The sequence below is a fragment of the Limulus polyphemus genome, unplaced genomic scaffold, assembly GCF_000517525.1.
Source record: "Limulus polyphemus unplaced genomic scaffold, Limulus_polyphemus-2.1.2 Scaffold6008, whole genome shotgun sequence".
Classification (NCBI taxonomy): Eukaryota; Metazoa; Arthropoda; class Merostomata; order Xiphosura; family Limulidae; genus Limulus; species Limulus polyphemus.
This window is the reverse complement of record NW_013671618.1, coordinates 31,623-47,599: the sequence shown is the minus strand read 5'-3', so window position 1 is coordinate 47,599 and position 15,977 is coordinate 31,623. Positions and strand designations below refer to the sequence as shown.

Genomic DNA, 15,977 nt, shown 5'->3' with positions numbered 1-15,977 from the left:
TTTTGGTGTCCTGTGTATCACCTGCTAGAGAAACTGCTCCAAGTTGTCCATCAGAGTCACTTCCAGTAGTTGTGGTACTCTAGCTGGCAACATTCTGAGAGTCATGTTAAGACCTCCCCATGTGGTCTCAAACTTGACAGGCATTATTCCACCTCAGTGACCCTTAGTTTTTCTCTTCCACTGAGGATGATCCTCAGGAACAAAGTTATACCAATCTTGTTGCATCAGATATTGGCCAATCTATCAAAGTTTGCAATTGCAGCATTTCTGTTACGTCCAGAGGAAGACTTGTCTTAGATTCAATACATCTATCATATAACTATCTTTCTCCACTGAAAACTCATTTTTTATCATGAATAAGTGAATTAATTCTATTATTTACATTTTAATTCGATTTTCAATATTTCATTTCACTTTACATTGATACTTTTGTTAGAGTTAATGTTCGGCAGAAAAACTAACAGATAAAATATACATTTTTTACCAAAAAAAACTTTGATATTAATTTAGGAGATTCTAGAGGTCAGGGAAATGATATATGCAATTTCTAAGGTGAAAATATGTTTTTATTCTTAACGTGAAAATCACCTTTCACTCATATTGACTGTGCAAAGGCTTCAGAAATAGACATACAAATCTTTAGAAGAAACACTTTGTAAAAGAGCTTGACATATAATATTTACTAAAAGCTTATATTTTCTGTATGTACACAAATTTAGCATTATGGTAAATAGTATAGACACAGGATCAGTCCAATGCCTTTATGTCGCCAATTTCTGCTGAGTTCCATAAAATAAAATAATCGTTCATCGATACAGCCATATTCTAAGTTTTCTGTAATAACGAGTGTACAATTAATAGAAATATAAAACACTTGACACTTGACAGCCATGTTTGCAAATTACATCATATAGTTTGTGTTCAAAGTGTGTCGACAATTTTTCAGTTTTTTTTCTGCTGTAGTAAAACTTTATTACCTATCCTAGTCTTTGACTCTCCACCCCTCATCTTGTCAGTGTTTAACTTTTCCTTTCTGTGTCTGTCTTATCTATTATAACTTGAGGTTAGTTTTAAGCTGCTTATTAAACAATAATTTGGCTGTTGACTTTCCAGTTGTTGTATGCAGTGTGCTACGGTAAGGTAACAAAAATGTATTTAATGGACATATCCAATTATCACAATCAGCATGTGCTGTTTGTATAGCTTTAAATATTGTTCGATTTTGTCTTCATATTTTTCCATCAGCTGATGGGTACAGTGGAGTCACTCTTTGGTGTTTGATTCCATGATTTATCATGTATGTTCTAAAGGCATTTGACATAAAATGTCTTATGTTGTCTGCCTGTACTATTTCTGGTAGACCATGATGTGTAAACATACTATCTAAATTATCTAGAACTTTCTCTGTGGTGACAGATTTCATGAGAACTAGCTCTAAATAACAGATATAATATTTTACAACTACGAGAATATTCTCTCCAGTTGAAAATGGTCCTAATATATTTACTCGTACATGTTGCCAAGAGTGCTCGTGCAAAGGACTAATCTATAACGGTTCAGATTTTGATAACGTACTGACAATCTGACATTGATGGCAAGTTTTGTAACTTTTGAGGTATAACTTATTTTGTACCATGTAACACTAACTTACCCAAACACATTAGTTCAGGAAATGTCATCTTGTATAACAATCTTACGCTATCTGTAGCATGATTGAGTGTTCCTCAACAGCTGATATGCTATGACTAGCATATGATACGACTTTGAATTGAATTGACCACCTTGCTCCTGAGTTAAAATGGCCCCCTAGACCCACTGGGCTTGCATCACAGCTTACTTGGCTTTTAGCATTTGGATCAAAATATGCCAAGAATTCTGTAAATGCCAATTTCGATTTTAATGCATGGAACCTAACATTTTTCCAAGTTAACCTGCACAATGGTTCTGCAAGTGTAGCTAAACCCAGAATATAACGAGCATTGAAATTAACTAAGCCTAGAAAGCTACGGACTTCCGCTGGCATTACCAGAATTTTTGTGTATTTAACAGCTTGAACACGAGTAGAAGTTGGACCGATACCTTTCTCAGATAAGAAATGTCCCATGAACAAAGATTGTGAAAGTCAAAACTGTGACTTAGCTTTGTTTTGGGTCAAACCTTTTTCTAAAGATGGCATAAAACTTTTCATTCCTCTGATCATGCTCACTGTTATGACCCACATCTGTTATGCCTGTTGTAATCAAATAATAGGTGAAATGTTCTTTCCAGCATTTCCACCATTGAGAAATAATGTTTTGGTTCATGCAGTCAAAAAGCTCAATAGAAGTTGGTTGGTTGATTGTAATTAAGCACAAAGCTACACAATAGGCTAACTGTGCTCTTCCAACCACAGGTATCAAAACCCAGTTTCTAGCATTATAAGTCCACAGACATACTGCTGTGCCACTGGGGCTTCAACAAAAGTCACTTTTAATATTTTAGACACAGTTGGCTAGAAAGTTGAATCCTATAATTCGTCTCCAAATATAATGTTTTTTCAATAACAACCCTCACACAATGTGTACTGCTCTTGGTTTTTATTTCTCCAACTAACAACCTTCTGTCTCAGCAGAACTGTCTTATAATATAAGAGTAGTGCTAGTGGCACAAACAAGTTATTTTGCATAATTGGTACAGAATAACATTATAAATAAAATACAAAATGGGTATCACTGCTGTTATTGATACTGTCGAACATAATCCAAATATACCCATGGTGGACAGAACACACACAGCCCTTTGTGTAGCTTTGTACTTAATAACAAACAACAACAACCCAATAATATCTCGTAAGACACCAACAACCAAAATTTTGATAAGTCCATATAAGAAACTAATAATGCAAAATAATCCTCATTATACAATATATATGTATAATTAACAAATGTAACATAATACAAATAAATATGGTTTATATATAACATATTTTAATCAACAGTTTGTTCCTTAAATTTCATGAAAAGCTATTTGAGGTCTATCTGCTCTAGCCATCCCTAATTTAGAAGGAAAGGCAACTAGTTAACACCACCAACTGCCAACTCTTTGGCTACTCATTTTTCCAAGAAATGAGGGATGGACCTTCACATTATAACTCACCTACAAGTGAAAGGCCAAGCATGTGACAGGATTTAAACCTAGGACCTGCAGTTGAATGCCCCAACAACCAGGGCATGCCTGCCTTAACTAATAGTCTAAATAAAGTAAAGAAAGAATAAAACTTTATTAACAACTTGTTTGTTTTATGCACTATAATTTACTTCTTGTCAGTGTATGATAAGGCATCCAAAGTTCCCTTAACTAATGGATCAAATGGAATATTCCAGGAATAATCCTGGCCCACAGTTACCTTATCTTTGCAATAACTGGAAATTTGAGGACAATAAGAGCAAATGTAGTGATCTGATGTAAGTAGTATGAAAGATACATGATGTATGAAGTTCAAACACCAACTGAAAACAAATAGAAGAATGGCAGATCACTTGAATCTTCATTGTATTTTTGCATGAAGTGGAAATGAAATAATCTGTATTCTAATAAAATAGAAATAAACTATTTTTGGCTAAGCTTATGACTATAGCTATTGGATAACTTGGACAAAAGATGAATGCTCAATAAGCATGTATTGAGAGGAACACTGAAGCAAAGGTATGATTTTGATGACAAGCTCTGGATCTTTCATGGTCAGAAGCAAATATGTTTGAAAACTCCAAAATTGCACCTTCTCTATATAACTGACCAATCATAAAATTGAATCACAACAATCTGGAAGTATCTTTTCTCCATGCAATGGTGGAAGTAGGACACAATACAAATCCTGATAAAACAGTAAAATATCTATAGGATTGAACCCTTCTTCAAAAAGTAGCCACAAGACCTGCTTTTAGTGCCTGATCTTTACTGGATTTAAGATGTTAAGTTATAATATTAATTTAAAAGTTGCAATGTGATCTAGTATAATCAGATGAAATTGCAGCTCTTGGTCAGCTTTTCTCATTTGAGTATTAGATAATATACTTATTTTGATGCTCTGTGTCAGACTTTTACTGTCGTTGATTTTTTTCATTGTTCACCTTCTCTATACCCTTCTTTTCTTTGGAGGTGGACTATGGTCTACAAGGCAGTGGTCATTTTCCCATCATTCTGAGAGAGATTAACCACAGACATTGCCACCCAACTTATACAACTGACCCCTTTTCACTACTCTCTCTGAGCCTGAACCTGTTAGGGGCAGTATAGAAGTATTACTTTTTCATATTGTTCAGCCAGCTGTACTTATCATCCCTAATCCTCGAGACATTTTCCACAATATCCTCGTCTATGGTGTAAATCTGAGTGCCAAAGGACACAATGGGTTGAGGTATAAGCATGTGGTACATTTTGCAGATATTCCATTCTTACCAATCTCACATGCTTTCAAAAGGCTTGTGCTGGTGCCCAGCAGATCAGATGTCAGATCCAAGAGTCTTGAGTTGAATTCACTTCCAGTATATCTAATCACCAGATTGGGACAAAATTGTTTGAAACAAGATTCGAAAGGTGAATGAGAAATATACATCCCACTTTTTTCAGCCTTGTACCCCAATGAGCAAGAAATTGTTGATTTAATTGAGTTTCCAATACCTTTGAGAGTTCTTTCCCACCCTCTAGCACTTTCATAAGTTATCCAGCCTTATTGATAATCAAGACATGGGCCAAAAGATTCCAAAGTTACTTTCTATCTGCCTTTTTGATTACACTTGAATGTTCATCATGGTGAGGCCCCCGGTGGTAAGGCTGATGGCTTATAATACTAAAAACTGGGTATTGATGCTTGTAGCAAACACAGCACAAATACCCCATTCTGTAGCTTTACGCTTAACAACAAACAAGTCACCATGGTGGAACTCAAACGTTTTTAGATAAGCCTGGTAATGCAGGATTTGGACTAGATGAAATCCATTATTAAATGTTGCATTATCTCCATCTTGACTCTGTGGATATTCTTCTGGCTCATTTTAATCACATCTTGCTGCAACATAAGTGCCCAACTTACACCATCAGGCTACTGTCATTCCTTCTTCTTAGCTAGGAAAGGATCCCAAGATTCCTTTAAATGATAAATATTTTGCTTTGACCAGCTGTATGTATAATTTTTGGAGATGATATTTAATGCTCAGCTTGATAGGTTTATTAAACAACCTTTTCTCAAATACACATTGCTCGTTTTTGGAGGTAGTGGTCCACCAAGGACCACCTAAAGAGAAAGCATTTTGAACGTGTATATTTTTTCCTCTTGAAAAGACTTGCAACATTACATTCTTATTGTCTGCATGACCAAATTACTCACTTATATTTGAAACCTTTGAGTAGAGGGTTCATTTTGACTCAATGTGGGATCAACACTGTCCCAATTCTTTGCACAGGAAATTTAGAGTACTTGAGAAACAGTGTTGAAGTCACACTTTGAAGCCTTAAAATTAGTGATGTAACTGTGCTACAGTTGCCTCTAAGTCAATGAACAGGAGATTTTTTCAGTTTTCCAGGGTTTGTCCTATGAATCACCATTTCATGTTCAACATTTTCAACTTCTTTGCAGTATTTTGTAAATCTTCAGTCATTTCAAGAACATCTAACCTGACTGTGTCTTAATGTCTTCTTGGACGATAAAATAGATAGTCCACTATCCCCTCCCTTCAGTCCTCATATCTAAGCAAAGTTGAATCACTTGGATCAGACACTGGATGAAATTAATGAATCTGATTATCATCTTATCCTTCCATGGGTTATTACCATATGTATTGCAACATTGAGTCACCTGAGGAAGATGGATGCTCCTGGCAGGAAGCCCCGAGTTCACTTTAATGAACACTTTCAAAACCATCTTTTGCTCCTTTTTTTACAGATGGTTCAGAATCGGGTGACTTTGTGGACTACACGATAGTTTCCTGCAGCTGTGTTGTTGCTCAAAGGATCCTCTCTATAGTTTCTATGTTTACAGTTAAGTTGTATGCAATCTCACCTACTCCAGATGTCAAAATAAAGCAGCATGCTAATTGTTCCATCTATACTGACTCACTTTCCTCTTGGAAAGCCCTGAAATCACTTAATAGCTGTTATTGCCTAGTTTCTCTTGGATACACAGAAATGAATGGCCCATTTCTTCTATCATCTTTATCTATCCAGTTTTTCTGGATACCTGGCCATGATGGTACCTATGGGATTAAACTTGCTGACACTTTAGTTAAATTAACCTCCCAGAGCAATAAACATCTATCTTTCCCTATTTCCTTATATAAATTACAAGCTTGTCAACAAGACAATGCTTTGTGCCAGTTAGAAGGCAATATGGGAGAGCAATTTCTGAACAAGCCTTTCCAAACCTGCTGATTTCTCATATATAAAGTTTGTGCAGGAATCAGAAGGAAATGTTCTTTCAGGTCACATTAGGCACAGTTTTGCAACACATTGTTTTCTCTTACAAGTGAATGATCCACCATTGTATGAGCAGTATGGCATATCACATTCATCCATTGCTATAATATTCAGCAATACTCCCACTTCGGACATGTTTTAATTTATGGTGTCCAGACTGACCATGATTTTAGTTTCCTATGGGCCACTGACCTTTCAAGTTTTATTTTTTTTATCATTTTCCATATTTATCCTTCTTCCATGTGTATGAAAATTGGCTTATATATATATATATTGTAATCTCACTTTACATACTTAACTTTTACATTTTAATCTCTTTCAAGTAGCCATTGTAAACAACACAAAAATGTTTTGTGCTATTATGTCCAAAGTGACAAGAACAATCACACTTTATATACAACTGGTAGTTATGCACTATGGGAGTTAAATACAGTGGCATTGGCTCATGATTTGCTGAGGAGTGTGATAATATGTTTGGATTATAGTACAGACATATATTTATACATGGAACATTCCATTTATTTTCTTTAGACTGTAACTTTTCACATACAATTGTAAGAGAACTAATGCTTGAAATAAGAGTCTCAGTATCAAGTTATTAGCACAGCATTTTTATTGATACAATATTTTACCTATAAAATAATACAGGTACAAATAAATATACATACTGGAAAGTATTCAAGATTTTATATGTTCCAACATCTCTATACTAAAAAATCTATAGTTCACAAATGCATGTGGCTACTTCAAGGGTAACAATAGGAATTGTATAAGAAAAATTCATATATTTATACAATACATACATCATACATATCTTAAGGGATGGCATCGCTGTTTTGAAAAAATTTTCTGTATACAAATGAAACAAATTATGTACCATTACAAACATTGACAATTACATGCAAGGAAAATATCTAAAATAACTATTATCTTTCAATATAATATTCTTCTGATGTATTATATGTCAAAAACAATCATATAGCAGATTCAGTGACTATGACTTTCTTTCTCATCTCATGCTTTGTGGCTAAGGGCTCGAAGAGCCACACCATTGCTCCAATGACTTGGCTGAGCCCAAGAATTGATTGGTTGATGCTGTAACTTTCTGTAACTTCTAATATATAACCTGCGTTAGAAATATATAATATAAAGATGATTCAAAGTACTCCCTTGCATATTAAGTAACAGTCAAAGAACCTAGTAAAATAAAATAAAGAATGTGAGTTTTATTGATTCCTTTTACAGTTGTAAGATGTATTGTTTTCGAAGGTTCTCAAAAGATTTTATTCTCTTCAGATATTGTTCAGGATATTCCATCTATCATGCAAATTCCACACACCAATGTAAAACTTGTCAGCAACTAAGGAGAATCAGTTAAGGATTACGAGTTGAGTGCTTGAACCCACAATGTCTCAACTCCAACTGCTTTTTGCTGTCTGCAGCCAGTTGTGGAAAGGCAGTTATCCTTAATATTTAGAAATAGCTTTAATGTAGAATTCAACCAACTCCATAAAAATTCTACAAAGTAAAACACCCAACCTCCACCCTTTTAATTGATGTTATAAAAAACTATTATTATAATATTCTTAGAGTAGAAATAAGCCACCCTTAGTTTCCATAGAACCCCCAACTTCCACCCTTTTTATTTGATATTATAAGATATAAATAATAATAACATTCTTATAGTACATATGAACCACCCTTAAATTTATCCAGAACTCTCAACCTCCACCCTTTTATTTAATAATTAGTGACATTAAACAAAATTAAAATCCTTATCATTCAAGCATAAACCAGGTGAGCTGTGACAAGCCGAGCTACCTGAAGTTGGTCATTCTGCCCCAGTATACTGAACTATTCTAAAAGTGAAAATTAGCTACTTAAACCAAATAACTAATGCCCTCTAAATTTTTCCATAAGATAGTCTCTGTCATGAAGAGCTTAACCCTTAATACAGTTTCATATTTATTATGAAAGTGTAAAAAAATTTTTTTAATAAACTAGTTCTGATAACCACTATTTTATCAGTTTATTTATGAATAAATTAACATTATGTATAAAGGAATTACTGTTATTACAAACTGTAAAACATCTTTTTAATAGAGATGTAATAATCCCTTTTAACAATAAGGCAATTCCACAGTAATGGAATTACAATCCCAAATATTTTTGGAATTTGGTTACAAATGCTGAGGTTCAGTGTTTGCCTTGAAGAATAACTTGAGTAGGCTGTGGAAGTACAAACCCTTCCCTATAATAAACAGTTGTATACATAAAAAATCCTAACAAAGGAATGAAATTATTATTGATTTTATTTTGGTAATACAATTATACAGAAAATTTCAAAATTGGTTTCTAACAAATGTCCTGACATTCCATCTGAATCTTGAAGCCAACTAAAGCTGATGGATGGTGGCTAATTCATGGAAGGACGTTTGGTCCTGATATATACACTGTTTCTTTAAACTTAGCAAGTATAGTTCAGTAACAGAATTACATAGCAGGGTATCAGAATTACCTGTTTGAATATATATGTGAATAATACATTAAATACCATCTCAAGATACTTGTTCTTACACCTATGTACTCAGAGAACTGTATGTTTCTATTATGATGTTACTTCAAGCCTAGTGCTAGTGTGGGGCATAGAAAAGACAACAGATTTATGTAAATGTACTAAGGCCAACTGAACTCTATCTGAAAAGACAATTCTCGAACACCTATCCATCTGTGGTTCAGTGAGTACCTTGATTACATAGGGCCTGTCAAGAGAATCTACATCATCAAAGTCAGGCCACACAAACTTGCCAAATTCCACCTTTTTCAAGAACTGGATGGTGATTTTGTTGTCCTGAGTTTCAAGAACCTGGCCAACAAACTTCTTGGTATTCCTCTGGACAGAGTATCTGACAACTACTCGCTTCAAGTTAAGATCTTTAGGCAAGGCTTCTGGTTTACTATCAAGGTTGGCTGTAACATACCTTTTCACTGTGTGGTCTTCTTCACCATCATCATCAATGTGATCACCATCTTCACCACCATCAGCATCTGCACCTTTAAAGTGGTGCCTTATAAATTGAGAATTTGGATGGTGCTGTACATTGATGACAAATGGTGCAATCACAGTGACTGTACCCATTTTGGATTAAAGATGGGAGTTATCTCCTTCCAATCATCATCCAGCTTTTTCATTTCTGACTCAACCTTAACTTTGCTTATGTGTTTTATCTAAACATTTTGGCATTTCCTGGCAACAACCTCAGCGAATTCATTGGATGTTGTTACCTCTGCTTTGTCAGACAAGACTTCTGAGGAGAGTAGTCTTTTTGTGGTTCCTCCAGTGCCATCTAGTGGACCTTTGCCATGAGAAGTGGCAAAGAAATTCCACTCTATATTTCTGTTTAACAGTGTGATGCTTGAGAGAAGGAAGGTCTGTTTGAACTGATTTGATGGACCATCAGAAAAACAACTACTTACTGAAATTGGTGGACAGTTGAATCTAAATTGTGTTGCAGGTAATAAGAAACTATCACCATTGAATGTGTTACCTCTACTCTAAGGCACATACAGTAAACACAGTGACCTGACTGTAAGCCCAATATGCAGACTGAGTTTTTGTGTTAAAATTTTCAGCAAACTCAATCTGAACAACAACTTAGCAATAAAACACTTCTATATAGTTCTACTGAATATTTACTTGATGTGTTGGTGTGTCTAATCACCTTATGACAGGATGTTGTGCGATTTAAACTTGTGCAGATACAGTTTGTCCTTTGTCTTAAGAAGCATGGCATGGAACTTTCTGGAAAGAGGAAATTAATGCTGCCCTCTATTACATACAATGAAGTTAAACAATGCCTTAATTATCAGCCCTGACCTCTGGTGCCAAAACTGTGCATTAGATGAATTAGGTTCTATTACAGTAAGTTTACACAGCAAGAGAAAACCCTATGTAATTCTGTTACCGTAATTCCATTACCAAATTGTAATTCTGTTAACAGGATTTGTACAAGATCAGAGAAGATATGCTAAAAGCAAGTGATCTAACAGGTTCTGAATAGACCTAATAAGAGAATTTTTCATAGGTTTTAATTCCAACCAATAGTTAGTACACAGGAAAACTTTTATGACTCTTTTTGGTAACAGAATTACAGGCAAAATAGATGAAAATATGCCATCATCCAAGCAAAGTATGAAACTTACAGTAGAATTGCTTTCTGTATTTCAGTTTTAGGGTTCATGAACTCAAATATTAAGCAAAAAAGGAGTAACTAGAATTGGAGGTAAGAGAAAAAGGGAAGGGTTTGCAATGGAAGCCTTTTTTCTAATGCTAAAAATGCACTCGAATAGAAATGTTACTTTTCAAGAAAATGAACCAACAGCAATAATAATTTCATTTAGAACAAAATTCTACACAATTTATATCAGCAGTGAAACTTTTATGTGGTTTTATAAAGAATCAAGCCCTCTGTCGTAGAATTGCCCAATATTGATGGAACAACACTATTAGAGGTGAGTAAATCAAGGATGGAAAAATTCAAATTCCCTTCTACTATCAAAAATAGTTTACTGTATACTGCCTTCTATTGAATTAATGTCTATATCTAAATAATGAGCATGAATATCATGGCTATTATTTATTTCTGTTATAAACTCTGTTGGGTATAATATTCTTGAGTTATTGAGTGAAATTAAGTCTATGTAACAAAAAGTATACAAATATAAATTAGGTTTAATACTCCTAGAAAAACAGATACAGATTGTCCATATTTGAAGAGAAATTAGCACTCGTTGGAATACCCACTGTTTGTTTATATACTTCTTCATTAAAGGTGAAATCTATATACTACTAAAACTCTGAGATTGTTTGTTTGCCTGCTTGTCTGTAATTAAATACAGCAAAAACACTACACAATAGTACCATATTTGTAATGAAATGAGAATAGAAACAGAATAAAACAAGTTTCGTTAAAATCGGGCAACGGGTTACTGAGTTAGTGCCTTTTTTTGGGTCACTTTTATGAAAATTTCTAGCATGAATAATTTTACATCATACTACCGTTCATGCTCTGTACGAAATTTCTTCATTCAAATCTATTTCCCTGTCAATGTTCTCATCTTCATTAAAAGGCTCAAGATGACAAAAACATCTTGAAGAATTTCTTGATAATGTGCCTTGGTTATGGTAGATAATTCGAAGAAAAAAGTGTTACCGTTTCTTATTTGTAAAATGTTTAATAGGAAAGATCACAACATAATGAACTAATTCATCACAATACCTGAAAACTGTGACTTATATGTACAAAAACTAAGTATATTTTTACATTCATATTTGGTGAATTTATGTTTTGAAATAATTACTTCTGCATCTACAAATTTATCAAATAGGTCATTAAAGACCCTAATAAAATCTTTCAGATCTATTTTAGTATATAATGTAGTGAAATCATAAATAATAACAGAATTGGCTGTTTGTAAAGTTTAAAAAATCCTCTTTCAATTTCTACAGTGTATAACTTCCAACATCCATATTTTTATAAGATGCACAAAAGGAAAAATATTCTCATTGTAGAAATAGACCACCTATATTTTTTACAAGACTCCCAACCTCCACCCTTTTATTTAATAATTACAAAATGATGTTGAACAGAAGTAAAACCTTTTACTAATAGTTCTTAATTCCTCATCCTCCTCCTATTCTCTTGAAAATTTGTTCAAGTATAAACTGGTTGAGCTGAAGATACCAGCTACATGAAGTTCATCTTTCCACCTAAAAGATGACTTTGAGTAACAAACGACCTCTATGTTCTCCAGAAGGTCGATTCCATCATCAAGAGTTTACTTTTTAATATAATTTCATATTGATTAATAAATAGTAAAAACATTTTTTATATGCCAGTCTTTATAACCATTATTTATCAATTTATTTATTTATAAATAATTGAACAATAATCATAAAAAATTACTATTGTTACAAAGTGTTAAAAATCATTTTAATTCCTTTAGCAGTATGGACAGAACAACATTATTACTTGTGGGTAGACCAAGGATGGGAAAATCAAATTCCCTTCTTTTATCAAAAATGGTCAAGTGTACTCTGAATTTTAGAAAATTAACGTCTAAGTAATGTGCATGAATATCACAACTGTTGCTTCTTTATAAGTTCGTTTGAATATATTAGGTTTGGATTAAAATTCAAATTGTTGATAGAGATTAATTCACCTATGTAACAAAAAGTATAGATATATAAATTAAGAGTTTGATACCTGTTTTGAAAATGAACAGATACAAGTTGGCCATGTTTGAAGAGAAATTGGCACCCATTAGAATATCCACTGTTTGCTTAGACACAAAAATTAATATTTTTACATTGAAGCTTTGTAAATTTAAATTTTAGAATAATTATTTTTGTATCTACAAAATTTTATGAAGCAAATCATTAAAAAACCCTGATGCACTTTCCTCTCTGAAACCCTGAAATCACTTAATGTCTGTTATGGATAGTTCTCTGGGATACACAGAAATGAATGGCCCATTTTTCTCTATCATCTTTATCTAACCAGGTTTTATGGATACCTGGCCATGATGGTACCCATGGGATCAAACTTGCTGACAATTTAGTAAATTAGCCTCCCAAAACAACAAAACATCTATCTTTCCTTATATAAATTACAAGTTTGTCAAGAAGACAATGCTTTGTGCCAGTTAGAAGGCAAATGGGGGTTAGCAACTTCTGAACAAGCCTTTCCAAACCTACTGATTTCTCATATAGTTTGTGCAGGAATCAGAAGGAGGAAGTTATTCTTTCAAAGTTCCACATTAGCCACAGTTTTGCAACACATTATTATCTCTTACAAGTGAATGATCCTAAATTAATGATTCAAATCATTTAATGACAATAACTTTATTTTTTCAAACATAACATCTAGAACATTGCTGAGTATTATGAGAATATTTTATCTTTTTTTGTACATCTTATAAAAGGATGGAGAGTGGGAGTTTTACATAAATTGAGAGTATTTTATTTCAGTTCAATGTAAGGTTAGGTGCTATGGCTACAGACACTATTCATTACGAGGTTTAGTGATGACAACAAGGACTGGTAATGTAAAAATTAATTTTGATTTTTAAGTTTCTTTGTCATTTTCTGATATGGATTAATTTCATCATTACTGTTTTATAGTACTGATTAAAAAATTGCCTATTTATAATCAATGTACTTGATAGCTTTAGAAATACTGATTTATTTGTTTTACAGAAAATGATGTTAAGGTGTTGATTTATCACTTTTTTCTCCTTTTCTTATTTAGGAGTTTTCCTATTCAGGAATTTTCTACCACATTGATATACTGGTTCTTAGTCTAGCTAGCTATTTACCGGTTATCTAAATATGCTATTTCAATTTATGAAAATGCTATTTGCAATAGTTCAAGATGCCTAACTACTGATTTTCAGCACTAATGTCAAGATATAGCACTGTAAAATTGATAATGTAATCTATCCATTAACTTGTGGTATATGTGATCTTAAGTATGTAGAACAAACAACTAATCATTTGCATTTAAGGATTACCTACACAGATCTCAAAGTAATAAGTGTTTTCCTCATTCTTTTGAAACAGACTATTTTAACACATTTGTTTACTAATGTCAAAATTACTATTTTATAAAAAAAATATTTCACCTTGAAAGAAAAAATTCTTTATCCTTATAGATTAAGCCAGGATTTTCAAAAGTTCTGAATCTTTAAAGAAAAATATTTGTATTAGACATTTATTTCAGATAAATATTTATAACATTAAACAAAATAAAAATACAGGTAAAATTGAAAATAGAAAAAATGGATTCACTTTTGACAGATCTACTGATATTTTAAAATTGATAATAAAACAATTATTTGAAATAAATGACAAAATTGACATGTCAAAATGTATGCTAAATTTTGAATTTATGGATATATTAAAGATTTAATTATTATTTAATTAAAATTGAATCAAATTCCAATGAATATTTCAGTAAAGAACAAAAAAGAAAAATCTTGTATGGTAATAGATTTCAAACATAAAGTCCATGATGATTTATCTCTACCATATTTGATTCATAAAAGTGTTCAATTAAAAATATTTCCCATAAGTCATCACAACCTATAGGACCTTTTCTCTTTAACTACAAAAAAGTTATTCAAGAATTAAATCTGAAAGAAAACAATAACTTGAGATCGAACTGTATCAATGGTGATTTTATTGATTCTTTTCATAAACATACTGTTACACATAACTTAGGTGTTATAAAAGAGAATTTAAAATTGATTTGAGAGTAAAGTATCAAATTTAGAATTAAAAAAAAGAAATCTTAAAAGACTTGGAAACAAATATTTATGATTGCCTTATTAAAATCAGTAAAGAATTTCATTATAACCTATGTTTATTTAATGGAAACTGTCATTAACTCTATAAAAAAACTGGTTAAAAACTTTAAACTTGTCTAAATATAATAGATATTTCTTCCAATATCTTTAAAAATATGATAACAGAAATTCAAGAAAATTATAAAAATTATATCCACAAATTATAATTAACAAAATCAATACAACAAACACATTTATAAAAAGCACTTTAAATATAATTACAATTATTATTAATTTAATGAAAGCCACTAAAAATGGAATATAAATATAGATTCTACTTGTTCTAGCTTACCATTTTTATATATAAACGAAATTGGATAAACTGTTAAGTTTAGATTTATTATAGACTTTTTAAACACAGTCACTAAATCTATTTCTTTTGCACCCAATAACACTCTAGGTGATTTAAAGTTAAAGTTAATTGTCATCATATTATTTGAACCATTATTTTTAGATAACAAGAAATAATCCAGTTTTGGAATGTTTAACTAACTTAAATTCTTTAAAAACAGCCAACTCTGTTACTACTACATTATCTACTCAAATAAATCTGAAAGATTTAATCAGGGTTTTTAATGATTGACTTGATATATTTGTAGATACAGATATAATTATTCCAAAATTTATGTTCAATAAGCGTCAATATAAAAATATACTTATTTTTTTATTTATAATTGTTATATTACTTTCAATGAACAAACAGTGGGTATTCCGATGGGTGCCAATTTATCTTCAAACATGGCCACCTTGTATCTGTTCTTCTAAGAAAATTAATTTTTGATATAGGTATCAAACTCTAATTTATATATATATATATATATATACTTTTTGCTACACAGGTGATTTAATCTCTATCAACAATTTGAATTTCCATACAAACCTAATATATCCAAAGGAACTTATAATAAATAGAAGCAAAGTAGTGATATTCATGCACATCACTTAAACATTAATCTGATAGGTACTTAACCCTCTCACAAGATTAGCTATTCTCGTTCAGTACTACCCTCTGTATGCAAACATTTTCTTTACACATGCCACCAGCCTTCCGCTCCCCCCCTCCCCCCTACGTTATTGGTGTGCACGTGTGCTGCATCACTAGTTAACTTCTGTTATTGTTA

At 32.3% G+C, this 15,977-nt stretch overlaps 1 protein-coding gene across 1 annotated transcript in view; it reads right to left on the bottom strand.

The window, feature by feature from the left end:
* Positions 1-7,040: 7,040 nt before the first annotated feature.
* Positions 7,041-15,977, bottom strand: part of LOC106473253 (monocarboxylate transporter 12-like) — a 33,253-nt gene continuing 24,316 nt past the window's right edge. Inside the window, exon 4 of the mRNA XM_013933940.2 lies at positions 7,041-7,576. Within this exon, the coding sequence (XP_013789394.1) occupies positions 7,425-7,576 (152 nt within the window). The 3' untranslated portion in view covers positions 7,041-7,424. The remainder of the gene's footprint in view (positions 7,577-15,977) is intronic.